Source organism: Loxodonta africana, chromosome 27 (genome assembly GCF_030014295.1).
Source record: "Loxodonta africana isolate mLoxAfr1 chromosome 27, mLoxAfr1.hap2, whole genome shotgun sequence".
Classification (NCBI taxonomy): Eukaryota; Metazoa; Chordata; class Mammalia; order Proboscidea; family Elephantidae; genus Loxodonta; species Loxodonta africana.
Genome location: NC_087368.1, coordinates 27651979 through 27673213, shown reverse-complemented (window position 1 = coordinate 27673213; position 21235 = coordinate 27651979). Strand labels below are relative to the sequence as shown.

General features: G+C 35.9%; 1 protein-coding gene across 2 annotated transcripts in view; it reads right to left on the bottom strand.

Moving 5' to 3' along the window:
• ZCWPW2 (zinc finger CW-type and PWWP domain containing 2) overlaps positions 1–21235 on the bottom strand; it is a 96269-nt gene that overhangs the window by 40327 nt on the left and 34707 nt on the right. The window contains exons 3-4 of one of the 2 annotated variants that reach the window (XM_003415720.3): positions 15367–15481; positions 10172–10218 (exon numbers count right to left, since the gene is read on the bottom strand). In XM_003415720.3, the coding sequence (XP_003415768.2) occupies positions 10172–10218; positions 15367–15481 (162 nt within the window). The remainder of the gene's footprint in view (positions 1–10171; positions 10219–15366; positions 15482–21235) is intronic. The other variant, XM_023554886.2, reaches the window with a different exon arrangement.

Below are 21235 nucleotides of genomic sequence, written 5' to 3'. Positions count from 1 at the left end.
GGGTTTCCATAAATAAAGAGAGTGGTCATTAATTCTGTCTTTTAAAATGGCGTGAGTTAAATTTTTGGCATTATTGAAAATCAAGTGTTAGGAAAAAAAATAACCACACACACATGCACACACCCACAGAATTTCTATATGTAAGCCAAAAAAATTAGAAAATAAAATTCAAAAAAGATCCTTTCCCTAATAGTAGCAATACCTAGGATAGCCTTAATTAGAAATACATAAAACCGTATATTAAAAAAACTAAGAAAAATGAATAGAGAGACAAGTTATGTTTCCAAGTGGGTGTATTTAGTATTATAAACATGGAAATTCTCCCTAAATTTGTACACAGATTTTCTACAGTATCAATCATTATCTTAATGGAATTTTTCTTGGCACTTGACAAAATAATTCTTAAATTCATCTAAAAGGGTAAACAGGCAAAAAATGTAAAACCAACTTCGGAAAAATTAGAGTAACGAAGGATCAGTAACACACATTAAAAGATTAAAAAATAATAGTAAAAATTAAAGCAATTCTGAACTTGTCTAAGACCAGATACATGAATAGATATACAAAGATATTTTGACATGTTAAATGCCATATACATTAAAAAGAAGATATATATTATAAAGAATGCAACAAAAAACAGTAAAGAATGGAAAAAATTACTTATAAGTCAATAAATAGTACTGGGATAGATAACTGGTTAGCAAGTCCAGTTAAAATCTCTGTGGTTGTTTATACCCTGTTCTCATACCACATACAAAAATAAATCCATACTCCTATACAGCTAACATTTATGAAGCATTTCCTACGTTCCAAGTACTGCTTTACATACACTGTCACAGCAATCCTATTATGTAATGGTTACGTTCTTCCTGTCTAATATGTAAGAAAATTGAGAGCTTAGAGAGTTGGGCAGCTAACTTAAGATCACACTGCTAGCAGGTAACAGAGCTGGGATTCATACCTCAACAGTATCTCCAGAAGTTCTTGATTTTACCCATGACACTGTGCTATTCCCTATGGAGAATTTTTTTTTTTTACTATTATAAGTAGTGAAACAAATAAAAAAGCTCAGAATTGTACATGCAGCCACATAAAAATATTTAACTTCTAAATTCCCAGAAAAATGTGGAAAAGCAAGCAATGCATTGGGAAGAACACATGTGAAAACTATGACAACGGAGTAACATGTTTGTTACTAGTATATGAAGAGTAGGTATAAATTTGTAAGAAAGTATTAGTAACTTAGACCTCAAGTCAAAGAAATGCAAATTGAAACAACAATGACAACAAAGTATGATGTAAACTGGCAACATGTTTATTATAATACCTTGTTTATTACAATACTTTTCTATGAGGATAGTGGCATTTGTATGTGCTGCTGGTAAGAGTATAACAACTTGACATCATACTCCTATCCATTTCTCAAAAACCCTTCTACATACAGGGAATTGTCCCAAGGAAACACTGCAAAAGATGAGGTTAGGAGGGGAAGTGATACGCATGAAGATTTTCATCAAAGTGTTACCAACAGGAATAGGAAAAAACGTTAAGTGAATCGCGAAAATATTTTGTATTAATTAAAGGGCAATCCTTTAAAGCACGACACCAAATCCCTAAAAGAAAAGATATGACTATATAAGTATACCAAAAGAACTACAAAAATTTAAAAAGGAAAATGGGAAAAATGTTCACAACATATAGACAATAATCAATAGCTGAAGAACACCTACAAATCAATCAGAAAAAATAAGCTCAGGGAAAGGACAGGCAAGGAACATGAACAGGCATTTTGCAAAAGAAACACATGTCCAATAAACACATTAAAAATGCCCATGTCCAATAAGTCCATTAAAAATTCCCAATCTCACTAAAAGTCAAACAAATGATAGCAAATTAAAATATTTTTTTCCTCCCTTTAGATATCGGCAAAGGGTATCAGAAAAGAGGTACTCATATTCTGTTTGTAGGATTACACCAGGTACAACTGTTTTGAAAAGCAATTTGTCAATACTTGATCAATATTTTTAACTTTTATTTTGAAATAATTTTATATTTACACAGAAGTACATAAATAAATAAGAGTTCCCATATACCCTTCACCTAGCTACCCCTAAAGTTGACATCTTAAGTAATCATAGTACAAAGATCAAAAACAGGAAATTATCACTGGTACAATACTATTAACTAAACTTACGGCCTAATTCGAACTTCACCAGCTTTTCCACTAAGTCCTTTTCTGTTTCAGGGTCCAAACTAGGATTTCACACGACGTTTGGTTGCTATGCCCCCTCAGTCTCCTTCAATCTGAAACAGTTTCTCAATCTTTCCTTGCATGTGAGTCTATTTTAAATGCTCAGACCCTTTACCCCAGCAATTGCACTTCTAGCGATTATTCAAATGAAATTTGCACACAAGTGTGTAAAAATGTATTCAAAAGGATGTTTATTTCCAGATTTTAAAATAGCAAAATGTGTGAGATGGGGCAAAGAAAGGAAGAGCATGATTTAAACTTTTTAGCTTATGTGCTTTTGTATTGCTCGATTTTACTGTTTTTTTTCAAGCTCGTATCTGTCTTATATTAAACAAATAAAAACAAAAAAAGACTGATCATGGCTAGAATTGGCAATGTAAGGAGGTCTAGACAGTCCCATATGCTAATGAGGGAACTGTAATTGGTATAAAAATGTGGGGGTTTTGGAGGGTCAGAGAAGAGTTCTTTAGCAATGTAACAATTTGGTAATACTTTGAAAAATTTTAAATGTGCATATTCATTACACCAGCAAGCCTTTTCCTAATAATTTTTCTGACAGAAATATTTGCCCAAGTGTTTAAATAGATTTGTGTACAATGATGTTGCTGCATTTTTAGTTGTAATTCTACAAATTCCTTAAATGGCTAGGAGATTAATGCAATAAGGTCCTTATATAAAAAAAAAAAAAAATTTTTTTTATAAGATAAAAGGTATGCAGTCACTTAAAATCTAGCAGATGCTTGACTTGAAAAGATGCCCACAATATATTATTGAGTGAAAAAGTAGAGTTTAACTTTGTTTGTATTAGTTATATATATATATATATTTATGTTTTTGTGTGCCGAGTCATAGCGACCCTATGTGACAGAGTAGAGCTGCCCCATAGGGTTTTCTAGGCTGTACTCCTTCCGGGAACTGATAGCCAGGTCTTGTCTCTCGCAGAGCCACTGATGGGATTGAACTGCCAACCTTTCAGTTGGCAGGAGAGTGCTTAACCATTGTGCCACCAGGATTCCTTATATATATATACTTACACACAGAAATAAAAATGAATTTTGTTTATTCGTAAACATTTATTTAATGTATAAGACATATGTTTACACATGCATAAAAAAATGCACATGTAACTGTTGACAGTGTCTCTCTCTTGGGACTGAAATTACAACCAGGAAAAGACATATGTCTGTATTTTTCGTGTGTTTTTTTCAACAAGCATGTGCTACTTCTCTGATTATAAAAACAATGTTTTAAAGTAATCAAAGTCATAAATAACATCAAAAAGGTTGGTGATATAACACACAAACAAAAAAAGATTAATTTATATTACACTTAGTTTTTTTTTTTTGTGATTAAGACCATGCAAATAAACATATGCATATAGAAATGACTATAAACAAATGCATAGAATTAATAAAGTTTAATTAAAATTATGACTTTTTAGTTTAATTAAGTAATGACTTTTTGAATAATTTTTAAAATTCTGTTCTCCAAATATAAGGTTATTATATCACACTGAAACAAACGAATTCATCATTAAAATGGAGAGACCTACATTAAAAAAAAAGACTTTTATCTAACCCTAACCGTGTAACAGAATTATGATGCTCTCATAAATTCTGAAAAGCATAAATTTTCTTAAATTCTTACTTCTTGTCTCTCTCTAAAGGGAAATTAAGGAAAAAGTACTTGCACTTATTAAACATATCCTATAATATAGTAACTATATACTCTTACAATTGCTTTGAATATTAACCTTTATACAATCATATCAGGTAATTATTATCATCCCCAAGTCAGAGATTAATTAAATGAGGCTCAGAGGTATTAAGTTAACTTGCCTAAAGTCACACAAATGCTAAGTAGCAGAACTCGCTCTTGAAGGCAGACCTATCTCATAAGTTAAATTCTTTCCCCCACACCATGTTGTTTCCAGACTATTTACGTATGTTCAAACATCCTTCGGAATCTATAACAGGCAACACTATCAGCTACACTACCTGTCTTCCTGGTACACTACTGCCTCATTCTTTATTTCTAAGGCCAATTGACTCAGATACTTATTGTAGATACTAAATCTGGTCTGCACATGTCCTTTGACACTCTGAAAGTACTTCTTGAGCTGTTATGAATGTTTCATAGTTCATGGAATATTTGCATGGGAAGATCCACGCCTACCCCTCCTTTTCATCACATGGCACTCAAGGGGATTAACGGGGCTTACTCAGAGTCACGTTCATTCACGCCGCTGCCATTGAACTGAGGTGGTCAGGCAGGTGCACTTGGACTTCTCACCTCTATTTTAAGAGGTACCCATGCTCTCACACGGCTGAAGAGCTGAGGGAGGGGAACTATGAGAGTGGCAGAGGCTTCTAGAGAGATCTCTAACACTGGACCCTAGAAGCACTGAGGTCAGCCTTAGAAATGACATGCCAGCTGCTGACACTCTTACAGCTCGGTTCAAAGAGATGGCAGCAACTGCCGGTACAACTCAGCACTTCAGTGCCTAACAACATATTTCGCGAGGTCCTCTCTTGGTCCAGGAAAGGCAGGATGACACTGTGGTTAGCACTGATCCAGCAATCCCACTTTGGGAATCTACCTTACAGTAATAATAGCATCAGTATTTCAGGATATGGGTACAAGGATGCTCACTAAAGCATTGCTTGAAGCAGCATCAAGCCACAACAGCCACTTAGAAACACCCAGGTGTCCACCCACATGGGACTGGTTGACAAAAACTGATACATCTGCTATGGTATGCAACTTGGAAGGTTAAAAATAGGTCTATATCCGTTAGTCTAAGCAGTTAAATTTATAGAGTAACATATGTAATTAGATTTCACTGTTTTAAAAACATCTATACATGTGCATATATGTATTTGTTTTTATAAATATAAACAAAATACGGGGGGTTAAGATTTGCAATACGAGATAAGAGGCTGTAGAGGCAATTATTTACTTTTTCCTCATTCATCCTTGTATTGTGTTTTTGGCTATGGTGAGCATTCTGATGCCTATTTTCTTCATTTATGAACCAAAGATAATGATGAATACCTCATATAATTGTTGCTGGAGTCAAATGAAATCACATATGTATGGTGCACCATGATTATTATTCTTCTGCTTTGAAGCCAACAACTTTCTTTTATTCATCTACAGTGTTTTATGTAAAACAGTTCTGTCTTTAAAAAATGTTGTTCAATATCTACAGATCCAAAATGCACAAGAAAGTTAACCTTAATAAGCGAAATTAACACTCGACCTCTAATGAGCCTACCTTGCCAACACTTTAATAGGAACTACGGAAAACTAATTAAGATTAAATAAAAATACCTAAGGAGCACTGTATGGCTCCAGGCAAGTTCCTTAACTTCTCTAAGCTTAAATGACCTCCTTTGGAAGCTGATAAATAATACTGTTTGCTCTCTCTCCCTCCCTCCCAAGGGTCTGAAGTGAAAGCAATGTTTGTGGAAATGCTTGTTAGGCAGAAAATACTATATAGATGATTTTTTTTTTTTTTTAACTAGGATTGTGCCCATTTATAAGCATCAAGCTCAAAGTTATTTAAGAGTCAAATGTGAGATCCTAAAGTGATTAGGAAACAAATGAACAAAAACAGTTAAAGAAGCTGCGGTATTATGTACCATCAGAACTGAATTCCTACCCTGGATCTGACACTCCTGTTAGTCAATGTCATACCTCTGGGGCAGTTTCTTTGAAGAACAGTTATTTGACACCTATTTCCCACTGCTGAGCCCTGGTGGCACAGTAGTGAAGGGTTTGACTGCTAACCAAAAGGTCAGCAGTTTGAATCCACCAACTGCTCCTTGGAAACCCTATGAGGCAGTTCTACTCTGTCCTATAGGGTCATTATGAGTTCAGAATTGACTCAGTGGCAGCAGGTACTCGATGGCAAGGGCCAAATAAAATAGTCTATGTCAGTATTTCTCAACCCTATCTGAGCTGATGACTCCCTTTTAAGACAAATGCTTTAAGACATTTCCTTCCCTTTTTAAATGACACTCTTAGACCACTATCTGTACCCCAGTACCTATGCTCCCCTTCTCCTTTTTTAGCAATAAAACCTCCCTCCAAGCCTGCCCAGCTAGAAGCCATTTCTCCCACCTTCCCCTACTACTGGATGTGGCCAATGGAATGTGAGGGAAGTGATACATGCAGCATCAAGTTCACATATATATATTTTTTCCTCAACTAATGGTTTGCACTCATCTTCCACTTCTTTCTGTGGGCCAGAATGTGGATATGACAGTGCAGTCAACTTCTGACCATATAGATGATGATCACATCCTAGGGACTGGGAAAACAAGATAGAAGGAATTTGGGAGTTTGGATAACCTTATGGGGCAAGGCCTCCTACCCTCGACCAATGGCCCACCTTTGGGCAGGCATATGATAAAGAGATAAACTTCTATCTCCTCTGACTCACTAAAATTTAGAATCTTTTTGTTACATCATTATAGTTTGTACCTTAATTAATACAACTGGCTACATCTTTACTTTTAAAAATATATATAACTACAATATAAAAGGAGAAATATATTCATAATAAAATAAAACGTATTTCTATATGTGCAGGCTTGGGAACAACTACACTTAAAGACACAATCAAGAAGATAAATGTTGAAGATAAAAACGAAGATAGCTAGCCATCTTTATTAAGGCCAGCTTTGGGCGTAAGTGAAATAACATGACCAAAGTCATTCATACAGGAGCTACATGAAAATCGAACAGCAGAAGTAGTGGTAGATATGAGAACAGAAACCACTGTTAAGTGATAACAGATCAGACTTATTTTTATATGGTAAGAAAAGAAACTAATCTTAATTGGAATAGGGATAATATTCCAAAATAAATTATAGACTGAGTACAAAAAATTAGAAGTATAACGTTCTCCCAAATGAGCTGGGCAAAAAAATTTCCAATGCTATGATAGGGGATGAACAATGTATCCCAGCAAAGGTATCTCCTTTCTTGAAATCCTACAGAGTATCAGGGAATACATTCAGTTTCTAGTACTTGAAAAGATCTTTACCATAATTTTCAATGGGTTAGGAAGACTATCTAGATGATAAATCAGAAAAAAAGTAATAACATAAGATATAATAAAGAATGTTAAGGTAGACCTCTGGGGCTAATCAGAGTAAGGCTGAAGAACAACAGGCTAACAAAAAATAACCTCGATATGTAATTTTTAAAACAAAGATTTCTAATTATTAAGCTAGACTAGTTACAAGTATAAACGATAGCAACACTATGAAATATTTCCAAATAGTTATTTTTGACAAAATTCAGTGGGATCAATGCATTTTGTGTGTCTCTGTTACTTTGGTAATATTTGGGTTTATGACTCTTAAAAGGTATCTCGAATCTCCCCGTTGCTTATCTGCAAACGCTTTTCATGGCTTCTCAGTAACTGTGCTTCTACCGTGAAACCCTTTACAGCTAACTCCACCGTTAGATAGGTTATGATATGCTGAACAGAGAATAAGTGAATTATTCAATAATTTCAAGAACAATGTATTTACTCTATTTTAGCTGCCCTCTCTACAATAGGCCTTTAAATTCCTTGGATTCTTGCCTAAATCTGATTTCAGTATTATTTTATATTAAATCACACTACAATTACATTTGTAGCTTGTTGAGTCCAGGAGAACATTCAACAGTCATGCTGAATGTCGGACTGTTCTTATCATAGGGAAGGTATCCCATACCCTTCCCCAATAAAATGCCCTATACGCCCCCAAACTACCATAACACATCCACACATTTCTACAGTGTTCCATAGGGCCATGTCTCTCAAACGATCTGTGGTGAAGGACTATCCCCCAATGCCCAGTCTGTCTCAGACCAATACTTTCTCATAAAATAAAGGTGAGTTACTAGGAAAATAAAATGAAACAAAATAACAAAGACACAGACCATACAAGCCCATTTTATTGTTACTAGATTCAACAGACAAAAATTACTCTGTAAAATTACTATGGAACTTTTTAAAGGCCTACTCTCAATTTCTGTATTTATCAGGGAACAATACAGCAAATAGTTCACAGACCAGCTCTGGTCCATGGACCACACTATGAATGGCACACCAATGCCCTAGTTGAGAACCACTGATAAATACGAAGCAATATGTTGAAATGCTAGTTATCATCTTGATCATCTTTAGCAGAGATGGAAACAGACAATTCCATTCAAATGAACAATCCTGCACTACCCCACATACGCCTGTCAAACCTCCAGACCTAAACAAGTCCCATTTCCTTTCTTTTATAAAAGGAAAACTTGTCTTCTATGATACTGAATTCCTTCCAGCAAAGGAGTGTCAACATTATTTAGCCAGAGAAAAGTCCAGACTCAGATTCCTTTTAAAAGCGGAAAAGCAAAAGGATAAAACAAAATCTGCTTTCAAAAGGCCTCATAAAATATACACATTCGGAATACAGGAAGGAAGCTCACCTACTGTCTGTTCATTTAGAAGTCCACGCCCAATATCCTTGTCTGTTCTCCCGGGTTAACTCAACCTGAAGTCCACACCCAGTATCCCTGTCTGTTCTCCCAAGTTACACTCAACCTACCTGGGTCCACCCTGCCCCATCCCCAACACCAAAGACAGGAAGTTGCTAATACAGGCTTCCCTTTCAATTGCAATTCTTTTTCTTGAGACACCAATATATTACACGTCCAGAAGGATTTTTTTTAAGCATAGATTGTTTCTCTTTTTTTAGTAGTGTCTTGTAAAAACACTGTCAAAGAGAATGTCAAGGTTCACCCTATCCCAGTTATAATACTGACGGTACCCCTTGCCATCAAGTTGATTCCGACTCATAGCAACCTTATAGGACAGAGTAGAACTGCCTCATATGGTTTCCAAGGAGCGAACAGTGCATTTGAACTGCCAGCCAAGGTCAGCAGCCGAGCTCTTAACCAGTGAGCCACGAGGGCTCCATTTTGACAGTAGGCAGAGTTAAAAATCTCTCTACATGCAATATACAGAAAGACGAATTAAATTTGAAAACTCCTTTAAAAATGCTACTGACTTTGCAAGTTTCCAGAAAAAAAGCTGCAAGATTCAGAAAATTAGTTCGAATGGTTGATGCTGCTCTCTACTTAAGTTTACAGTAAAATCCACATTAAGTTGTGAACTTTAGTTATTTAAATTTTCCATGAGATTGTGTGGGCACACTACAGTTTAATATGGTATATAAGAAAATATTTTTATATGATAGTATGTATGGGAAAAATAGGAGTCCCTGGGTGGCACAACTACTAGCCCAAAGGTTGGCACTTTGAACCCACCCAGAGGCACCTTGGATCTACATCCAAAAGATCATGGCCTTGAAAACCCTATGGAGCAGGTCTACTCTGCACATATGGGGTCGCCACCAGTCAGAATCAACTCAACAGCAACTCAGAACAACAACAATGGGAAATATAATTTAAGTGAAAGCAATTGTTTACTTCTTAAAATTTTCTAATTTCTGATAAATCTATCACACATGTATCATATCACTACGCAAAGAGCACTCACCTTCTATGTTTGTTTGTCAGCCACACCCTCCCCCTTTGAGGTGTTTTCATAAGCCATGCTATGCCAATTTGTTTTTACATGTTGCTGTAAAAAACTGGCAGAGCGCACTTACAAAAACACCTGGAGAGGAGAGGGCAGGGTTGGCAAAAGAATGTAGAAGTTGCATGTTATTTGTGTAAAACTACAGTAAGTATCCGTAAATATCATTTTCTAGTGATAACCTAAGAAAGGAAACATATATTCAACTAAGAAAATTTAGAAGACTATTTAGAAGAAAAAAATTGATTATATGTCATTTAGCTTGAAAAAAATACTATTAATCAAATGGAACCTGAAGTGTGTATATTTTATATAATAAAACATGATCTTACCCTTTTCTTGGCCGCCACAGCAACTTTGATATCTGCTTTGGGTTTATCTGTAACACAATAAAATATGACTGCTTGAAAAAAGTGCCTCTACTACTGTCCAAATGAATACCGAGGTGTGAGATCAGAATTTTCTACTTTTTCAAACTGTGCTAACGGTATTTTTTTTTTTTTCAGTGTTCCCTTGATTGAAATGCTGATAAACTCAATTTCCTAGAGTTAAGGAGTGTGAAGTAATATTATCAGGTATTTGTATACTTACTTGACAAACTTCCTCCTGTAAATGTGATTGACTGGGAGGCCATCTTGGAATTAGTGCCTAGTTGACTGGGAGGCCATCTTGGAATTAGTGCCTAGTTGACTGGGAGGCCATCTTGGAATTAGTGCCTAGTTGACTGGGAGGCCATCTTGGAATTAGTGCCTAGTTGACTGGGAGGCCATCTTGGAATTAGTGCCTAGCTTTGGACCGGGGAATTATCTCCACTGCATTATGGTTACTTCTGTGCGTATTTAAGAACTCTTCTAGACTAGAATGTTCCTCAAAGCAGGGATCTCACCGTATATGCAGTAGGTGTTGAATATTTTTTATAATTAATAAATGTACATGGATTTTATTCATTCAAAATCTTGACCTTGTATGGAAGTATGTTTTATGTGAAAAATTAATATAATTTATTAGTTAAAATGTATCGTGCATCCATTTAGTGTGCACCTATCTCTGTGAGATACAAAACAACGTATATACCCTCTGAGCTGCAGTTTCCTTACTGACAAATCAGGGATGACAATACTTACCCCGCTGGCATATTGTGAGATTTAATAATATAATCTATGTAAATCAAAGTTTCTTTTTCTTCTTTTGAAGGCCTCTAATAAGAATAAAAGTCACGAAATATCAATCTTTACAAATAGTTAAAACTACACAAAAAAGAAACTTTAAAATTAGATTTAATGGATCCTGATGGTATGGTATACAGGGAAACCCTGGTGGTGTAATGGTTAAGTGCTACTGCTGCTAACCAAAGGGTCGAGAGTTCAAATCCACCAGACGCTCCTTGGAAACTGTATGGGGCAGTTCTACTCTGTCCTATAGGGTCGCTATGAGTCGGAATCGACTCGACGGCGCTGGGTTTGGTTTTTTTGGTTTTGATGGTATACAGAGGGTTAACCAAAACAGAATAAAAATTCGTCATGTTTCTCTTCAAAATATAATATTCATTCCTATGTAAAATTTCCATTACGTAGATGAACTGCTAACAGAAGTATCCAAAGTGTTGTTGAAGGAACTTCCTATGTTCAAAAGTTGCAGAACCTTCTCCCCATCCAAGAGGAGAGTCTTGGAGAGTGAGAAAAGCCATGCTGATTTTCAAACGCTAAAGAGAAATTCTGATGTAAGACTTAAAAACATTACAATCGCTAGTGACTTTCCTAAAAATAACAGTGAGTGTGTGGCCAACTTCAGCAACATTAACCACTTTCTAGGAGCTGAATTTTCCATAGTGAGAAATTCTAATTTCCTCCCTTCAGAGATCCCTGTATTCAGGGATCCCCACTGTATGGAGCGAAATGCAGTGAACAGGAAATAGAGATTTGGATAATGAAAGACTTGCTTCACTCCTCTTCTGAGCTGTGTTCAAGTCATTTTATTTTTAAAGCACAAAAGAGGACTTGCAGGTAGTAACTGAAAATGTTCCAAAAGTGTAGAGGTGGTTATGCCTCATGACACTTAACAGACATTAGAAGATTTCTTATGTACAATATTAGCGAGGAATACAAATATTAACATAATAATGGGTTCTCTTCTTTAAATAGTTTTTCTTAAAGCCTGTCCATTCATAAAACCAAAAACATATTGCCATGAAGTCGACTCCAACTCATCGTGACTGTATAGTACAGAGTAAAAATGCCCAATAGGGTTTCCAAGAATGTAACCTTAAGGGAAGCAGACTGCCACATCTTCTTCCCACGGACCGGGTGGTGGGTTCTGCCAACCTTTCAGTTAGCAGCTGAGTGCTTAACCACTGTGCCACCAGAGCCTCTGAAAAAAGTTTTCAGTGTATGCTCTTTAAATATGACAGTTCAGAGCATTTTCTTATGAAAGTACCCAGTACCAACAAAAAGTAGAGATAGGGATATCAACTCTAAAATGTACAGCACGTAAGACAATATTGATCTTACAAATAACACAAACAATAAGACTAAATTATAAAAAGACTATGTAAATAATATCATTTGTTTTTTAAAATAAAATGATTGCTCCTATATATGAAAAATCATTCTAGCCCTAGCAAAAGAATCTCTTATTTGGAGTCACAGTTAATACAAGAAAGTATAGGACAACTAAATAGTATGGATAAGGCTTTGAAATTGGTTACAACACGATCGAGCCGACGTTTATAACCATTTACTGATTCTGCAGAGTTCAACAGTAAAACAGTTGCATCAAATATGACAGTGTGCCAGTTCCTGCAGGGTAGGAGGACCATACTAATTACATTATAATTTATTATATTATAATAAAGACTACAGTAATTATTTCTACTATAAATTGTTGGGCGAAGAAACCCTTAAAGTTGCTGGGATGAAATAAATGGTTTGCCTCTAAGCTACTCACCTTTTGTGAAATATCTGAATAATGGCTAATCATTTCTCAAAACTACTTTGGAATACGGTAATAAAGCTGAATTCTGTAATCCACTGTGGATGAAGGAAACCAAAGTCTCATAGAAGAAACTAGTCTACAAGCCACGGCCTCATCTATACTGAGACCAGAAGAACTAGACGGTGCCTGGCTACCACTACCATTCTGGGCAGGGCCACAATACAGCACCCTGACAGAATGAGAGAAAAACATGAAACCCAACACAAATTCTTAAAAAGTCCAGACTCACTGGACCAGTAGAGGCTAGAGGACTCCCTGAGACTATTGCCCTAAGATACTCTTTAAACCTGAAAGTGAAACTATCCCCTGAGGTCATCATTTAGCAAAATAACAGAATGGCACATAAAATAAAGGATATTACTTTGAGTATGGTGCTGCATTAAAAAAACTATATGAGACCAAGGAGCCCCAGTGGCGTAGTGGTTAACAGCTTGGTTGCTAACCAAAAGGTCAGCAGCTCAAATCCACCAGCCATTCTTTGGAAACCCTACCTGTCAGTTCTACCCTGTCCTATAGGGTCACTATGAGTCAGAACTGACTCGACAGCACCTAACAACAACAACAACATATGAGACCAAACTGTCAACAATTACTCTAAAGCAAAGATGAGAAGACAAAGGGGGCAAGGGTACTAGAGTACTGGAAATGGAAAAACCAGGATGCAATTATAAAGAATGTTGACACATTGTCAAAAATGTAATTAATATCACTGAACAAGTTGTGTAGAAGGTGTAAAATGGGAAGCTAATTTGCTGTGTAAACTAACTGAAAACACAGTAAGATACTGTTTTTTAAAAAAATTCACTCTGGACACAAGGATTAAATTGTCTATTTTGAAGACAGCAAAGAGCGAGTCTGGCAACGGATGAACTCCTGGAAGTTTGTTCATGACCTTCCCCTTTGGCTCTTCAGGACAAAATGAAAATACTTAGGTATAGTGCCTTCAGGAATCAGGCGGAATTACTCTGCATACAAAAATCGTCAGGCTTTCAGGAAGACAACGTTCTGTGGCTGCAACGCCAGAGACAACCACTCGATAGAAGCTCTGGACATGCAAGAATGGCAAAGGACCCAGACACGAACACTCTGGGCCACACCGTGATGGCAGAAGACACAATTCTATGACATAGTGGGAGAGGGGGTCTACTGCTGGGGTGACATGGAGGTGCATCACTTCTCAAAGTAAATGACTATACCATTTCAAAGTATTGATGTTTTAAATAAAACCTAATTTTTTTTTTTTAAATATTTCAAAGTTTATTGAGGTTAAACAAGAGAGCTGTATGGTCCACAGAAGGCTTAAGATTGAATTGGTAACAATAGAGTGAGTTCAGTGTTTACTGCCAATAAACACAGACATATTTTCAGCGAAGAAATAAAATCAGGTTTGTAGTAATAAATGTCTTTTCTCCCGGTCTTGGGGTAAACCAGAGTAATGTGCTTATCATTCTTTTACCATTCTTTTCAGACCCACTTATTTGCTTTAAAACCTAAACCTAGGTAACTAAACCAAACCAAACCCATTGTTGCTGAGTCGATTCGGACTCACAGTGACTCCAAAGGACAGAGTAGAACTGCCCCGCAGGGTTTCCAAGGCTGCAAATCTTTACAGAAGACTGCCACATCTTTCTCCCACAGAGCGGCTGGTGGGTTTGAACCACTGACCTTTTGGTTAGCAGCTGAGCTCTTTAACCACTGAGCCACCAGGAAATCTCAGAGATTAGGTTAATATTTAAACTTTTTCTCAAATAAATGTATGTATGTTTAAATATATATATATATATTTTAAAATTCAGCCAGCACCAAAAGCCAGATACACCTGTAGTACAATCCATCTTATAACTTAAGGTGATGAAGTAAGAAGGGACCTTTTACGTTATAAAATTATTATGCTCACTGAGCAGAAAAAAATTTAAAACCTGTTTGTTTACTGGTATTATTATTTTTATGTAATGGTCATTTTCTAGAGTTAAAAATGTGTCATAAATGCTATCATTCTTAAGAAGGATGTACTTAAAATACTATCATTAAACCATAATATTTGATTCAAGAGAACCCTCTGAAAATGGTCTGAAATGTTATATTTTTTTCACTTGTCTATTTTTTAAAAAGTTGAGTATTATCTTTCATCCCTTCCATGAATTAAAAAAAAAAAAGTTTTGAAAAATATTTTGTTCTGGAATAGTACAGTATAGCCAAGTGAAATCTCACCCTAGGAATATGTTGTGAAGCCATGACTTCTAATTTTGAAATAATGCTTCTGAAATACACAAAAGGACCTATGAAGACAGTAAGAATAAAGATGACAGAAGTGTTACTAAAAACTCTTGCATTTAAAGACTGCATTATCAGTCATGTAAAATAACCTCAGAGGACAAATACTATCAATCCCTACAAAAATGATTTTTCAGTGGACAAAGATACACTGTCTCCCTATGAAGAAAAAGAGTTTTTTTAATGTGCAAACATTCTGGAAAACATGTATCTGAATAAATCCTTATTTTTGAAAAGATAAAAGATTAAAACACTCATTTACCTTGTTTTGATAGGTAACACTTTTCCAGTCTTTGCTCATGAGAATATCCATAGAGTAGGTAAGCTTCTTGTAGTGCACTTTTATACCACTTCTTTTTATTCTTACATGTTCCTGGCTATAGGAAAACACAGAAAAAATAAAATTCATTTTTAAATATATAATTTTGTTTTTAAATCCACTTCATTTAGCTCTTGAGTTAAAACTAAATCTAATTTGGCATCTGATTAGTATTACATTATTTTTCAGATATAGTATGTTAAAAGCCAAAACAGTCCAATTCTTAATTCACTAAGACAATATTACAATAAGATTCAGCTCACACTTAAAAAGTTATAAAAAGTTAAGATTTCTTCGTAATAAACAAAGTAGTCATTATTAATTCATTTTATTAAAATAACATTGATTCTCATTTATGTGACATATTAATAATACTGAAGTGGTAGAAAAACAAGCTTTTTATTTTAAGAAAATTAGTTTCATTCGCATCTAGTTTTGGTCTTATGGCAGATATTGACATACGCATGCAAGTCACTTAAACTTCTATACCCTAGTTTCTTCATCTGTAAAATGTGGATAATAACAGTGTATACATTATAATGTTTCATGAGTATTAAATGAAATAATAAATTAGTAAACACTCAATAAGAAATATTAATCTACCTGGATACATCATTTTTTCAAAATATTTACTTAGTTTAAAAATATATATATATAAAAGAGAAACAAAACCAAAGAATCTATGGGTTAAAAGTTAGTATGGGTTATAGTAACACTTATAATACCAAAATCATCTATGGGTTAAAATACTGAGCCCAATAATTTTTCTAATGTTTTAGAACTTGCCAGAAAAGGTTTTATAGTGTTTTTAAATATTACAACTTATAAAATGCAGTCTACCTTTTTATTTTATTTTTAAAACCTTTAACATCAAAAAGCATACAGGTGTTACAACTTACAGTAGGGAAGAAAATATTTGTAAGCATATATCTAATATGGGTTTAATATTCAGAATATTTGAAGAACTCTTACTACTCTACTACAAAAAAGACAAACAACCCAATTTAAAAATGGGCAAAAGACTTGAACAGACATTTCCCCAAAGAAGATAAACAAATGGCCAACAAGCACATGAAAAGACCCTCAAAGTCACTCTTCATTAGGAAATGTAAATCGAACCACAAGATACTACTTCATCTTATTATTATCATGGTTATTACCAGAAAAACAGAAAATACCAAGTGTTGTCGAGAACGTGAAGAATTTAGAATTCTAACTTGAAGAATTTAGAATTCTTGAGCATTGTTGGTGGCAATGTAAAATGGTGCGGATGCTGTGAAAAATAGTTTGGCAGCTCCTCAAAAACTTACACACAGAATTACCGTGTGACCCAGCAATTCCACTCCTGGCTATATACGCAAGAGACTTGGAAGCAGGGAGTCAGACAGACACTTGTATGTCAATGTTCATGGTAGCATTATTCACAATACCTAAATTCCGTTCAACAGGTGAATGGATAAACAAACTGTGCTATACCCACAGAATGGAATATTATCCAGCCACACGCTACAACATGGAGGAACCTTGAAAACATTACGCTAGTCAGTCACGAAAGGACAAATTTTGTATAATCCCACTTGTAGACAATATCTAGAATAAATAAAGGAAAAAAAAACAAAAGTTTATCAATAGCCAAAGTTTATTGGTGGGGATTGTGAGTTGTTGCTTGAAGGGTACCAAGTTTCCTTTTGGGGTGAAGAAAAACTTCAGAAATAGACAGGGCTGATGGTTGCACAACATAGTGAATGTAATTAATGTCACAAACTACCCACTTAAAAATGGTTAAAATAGCAATATTTTTATATATATTTTACCCCAATAGAAAAGGATACAGATGTTTACCTTATTAATCCATATTTACCACCTGTTTACAAAGACCGTACCTTTATCTTAGCCGTATAAGATAATCCACCCTCTACACAGAAATGTAAATCTATGTAACGCCTATCTTCAGTCCACTCAGAGTGAAACCATACATTCCAAGCTCTTCTCAAATGCTCCCTTATTCCGTCTCCGAGTTAACATCAACCGTCTGCTCTCATTTCACTCAATACTTTCACTTCCTCATTTAACACGTTCTTTCTCTACAATAGTTATTGGTGTAAAATGAGAGGTCTGTGAAGACAGAGGCAGAATATGACATTTCATCTTTATATCCTCCTCAGTGCCCATTTGCTAACTCAGCTTCCTGCACATGACCTAAGCACTCAGTTAAATGGTGTTTGGTCCTGGACACTGACTCGTTTGATGTAACAGCTGTGAAACAATGTCCAACGAAAATCTAGTTTTGTATACAGAATCTATAAATCTCATTCACTGAGTAAGTTATTCCAGAGGAAAAAAGGGGCAAGGGTAGGCAGATAAAATATAATAAACATTGGAAAATTTAAACAAAGTATTTCAAGAATATCTAAGCTGGCCCTTGCAGAGTTAAGACATTACTGCAATTCGAATGCTACGATAATGTTAAGAAATTATAGCTAGTGGGGAAATCCTTTAAAAGCTGTTATCACTAAATAGTTGAAGTTAAGAAAATTTCTTGTAAAAAACCAACTTGACATAGCTGAAATACACTTCGGTGAGTTTGGGGAACTGAAAAGGTTTAAAACCTTGTCTAGGAGTCTCTAAGAACTTATCAGTAGGTTGTGCCACCTAGTGGTGATACAATTAAACACCCGAGGAACTCACTAAAAAGCTGGCTCTATTTTTTATTTTATAAAAAGTTTTCAATTCCAGAATAAAGCTCAGCTACACATTGTATTTTTAAACTATTTTATTAACTGAAGAAATGACAGATTCACATTCTAGCTGTAGAACGTGGCCCCCTTCCCATGATCGGTACCCAGCCTTCCTCCCAAAGGTAACCCTTATTACTAGTTTCTTCTACAGTTTTCAGGGATACTGTATTTATCTACAAACATTTCCATCATTTATATATCTATTTTTACTGACTACTAGGAATAGTTAAGGAACTCTGGTGGCACAGCGGTTAAGAGCTTGGCTGCTAACCTAAAGGTTGGTAGTTTGGATTCACCAGCTGCTCCATGGGAGAAAGACCTGGCAATCTGCTCCCATTAAGACTGCAACTTAGGAAACCCTATGGGGCAGTTCTATTCTGTCCTGTAGGGTCACTATAAACAACATGAATAGTTACATATACTTTGAAATTTTCAAGTTGTCTTGTAGATTGCTTCATTCATTTATTGATTGATTCAACATTATTTTAGACCCTTGGGATCTGTCATTGAAGAAAATAGACAAAGACATTTACCTTCATGTAGCTTACATTCTAGACCGTAAGAACATTCTACAATATGCATTGCAAATAAATAAAGGCTATAGTATAAAAGGAGCCGTGGTGGCTCAGTGATTAAGAGCTTGGCTGCTAATCAAAAGATGGCCAGTTAGAATCCACCAGCCGCTTCTTAGAAACCCTGTGGGGTAGTTTTACCCTGTCCTACAGGGTCTCTATGAGTCAGAATCAACTTAATGGCAATGCGGGGTGGGGGGGATAGTATAAGAGGTGATAAGTGTTACGGAATAAGGAAAAGGTAAGGCAAAGTAAAGGTGATCATGACTGTTGGGAGGTGGGGAGTAACCCTCACCAAAAAGGTGACATTTGTGCAAAGACAGGAAGGAGACTGGGGAGTTAGCCATGGTGTAGATATCCAAGAGAAGAACATTCCAGGCAGATGAACATGCTCTCAGGTGGGAGAATACAGGTATATTCAAGAAGCATCAAATAAGCCAGGATGGCTGAAGCTAAAGGAGGAAGGACAGTAATAGGGAATGGGGTCAGAAATGAGGAGTTCCTTGTGGGCCCTTGTAAGGGCTTTGCCTTTTAATCTGAGTGAAATGGAGCCATCACAGAGTTCTGAGCAGAAAAGTAGCATGATTTGATTTAACGTTTTAAAACAATCACCCTAGTTGCTTTGATGAGAAGGGACTGTACAGGGGGAAGTACAGAAGAAGGATGACCAGAGAAGAGGCTAGTTCAATGTTGTTGTTGTTGTTGTTGTGAGATGCTGTCAAGCTGGTTCCGATTCATAGCAATGCCCTGTACAACAGAACAAAACACTGCCTGGTCCTGTGCCATCCTCACAATCATTGCTGTGTTTGAACCCATTGTTGTAGCCACCTTGTCAACCCATCTCATTGAGGGTATTCCTCTTTTTTGCTGACCCTCTACATTACCAAGCATAATCTTCTTCTCCAGGGACTGGTCTCTCCTAACAACATAGTCAAAGTACATGAGACAAAGTCTCGCCATCCTTGCTTCTAAGAAGCATTCTGGCTGGACTTCTCCCAAGACAGATTTCTTCATTTTTTCTGGCAGTCTATGGTATATTCCTCATCCTTCACCAACATCCAAATTCAAATGTATCAATTCTTCTTCAGTATTTCAATAATCCAGGTGGAAAATAATGGTGGTTTGGACCAGAGTATGGGCAGCTACTGCAGTGAAACCCAAAACCCCTTCCCATCAGGTCGATTCTGACTAATAACAACCCTACAGGACAGAGTAGAACTGCCCCACAGGGTTCTCAAGGGGCAGCTGGTGGATTTGAACCGCAGACCTTTTAGCAGCCCCACTCTTTAACCCCTATGCCACTGTAGTGAGAAGTAAGCGGTATATAGCGTGAAGGTAGAGCTAAAAGAATTTCCTGACCAACTAAGAACTGGTTATGAAGAAAGGGAGGATGACTCCAAGGCTTTTGGACTGAGCAAATGAAAGAGTGGAGTTTGCCGTCTACGTAGATGGGGAAGGCTGCCACAGAAGTAAGACCTGGAGGAAAGCTTATCAGACATGTTAAGTATGAGGCACCTACTATGACATTCAAATGGAGATATCTAGTAGTGGTTGGGAATGGGAGAGGCAACTGAGCTGCAGATAAAATTTAGGAATCACCCATACACACACAGTGTTTAAAGGTGAGAAACTGGATGACAGAGCCATGGCAATGAGGGCATAGATGTGTGTATCCCGGTCCTATTTTAAGGGGTATATATAGTCCATCATTTATTTAACAAATGCCCTGTGGATGGACACTGGACTTGTTTCCAATATTTTGCCCATGTGAAAGTATACTGGATATATGGATAAACTCTTAGGCATGAATTGCCAGGCTTAATGCATACATGTTTTAAATTGTGCAAGCTATTGCCAAATTGCTCTTGAATGAGGTGGTTATAATTTACATTGCCACCAACAATATACTTTCCCACACCCTAAAGAACACTTCTGCTACCAAACTTTTAGATCTTTGTCAAACTTCTTCATTTCTTAAATTAAGTATGAGTATTTTAAAAAAACATTTATTTGTGTTTCCTTTTTTTTTTTTCTTTTTTTTGTGAGATGCCTATTCAAGTCCTGTGTTAATATTTCTATTGGTCTTTTCTTATTGATTTGTAAGAGATTTTTATATAGTAAAGAAATTAGTCCTCTGCTATATGCATTAAAAATATCTTCCCCCTTTTATAGTTTATCTTTTAGTACTTTCGAATTTTCTTTTTTGTTCTTTTCCATCTTTACTCCTTTTGGAATAAATTTTGGTGTCAGGTGCAAGGTATAGCTCCAAACTTCATTTTTTTCCCCAAGTAATTAATCATTTGTATCTATACCATTTATTAAAACAATACAGCTTTTCTTCACTTATTTTGAATACTACCTTAACCATTGACTACATTTCCAAGTAGTTTTGGGTCTTTTTGCACAACTCCATTGCCTTATTAATCTGTCAGTTCACTGTTGGTAACAAACTGCTTTAACTGCTGGATCTTTATTAGAGCTGTTATAGGTCTAACTTCCCCT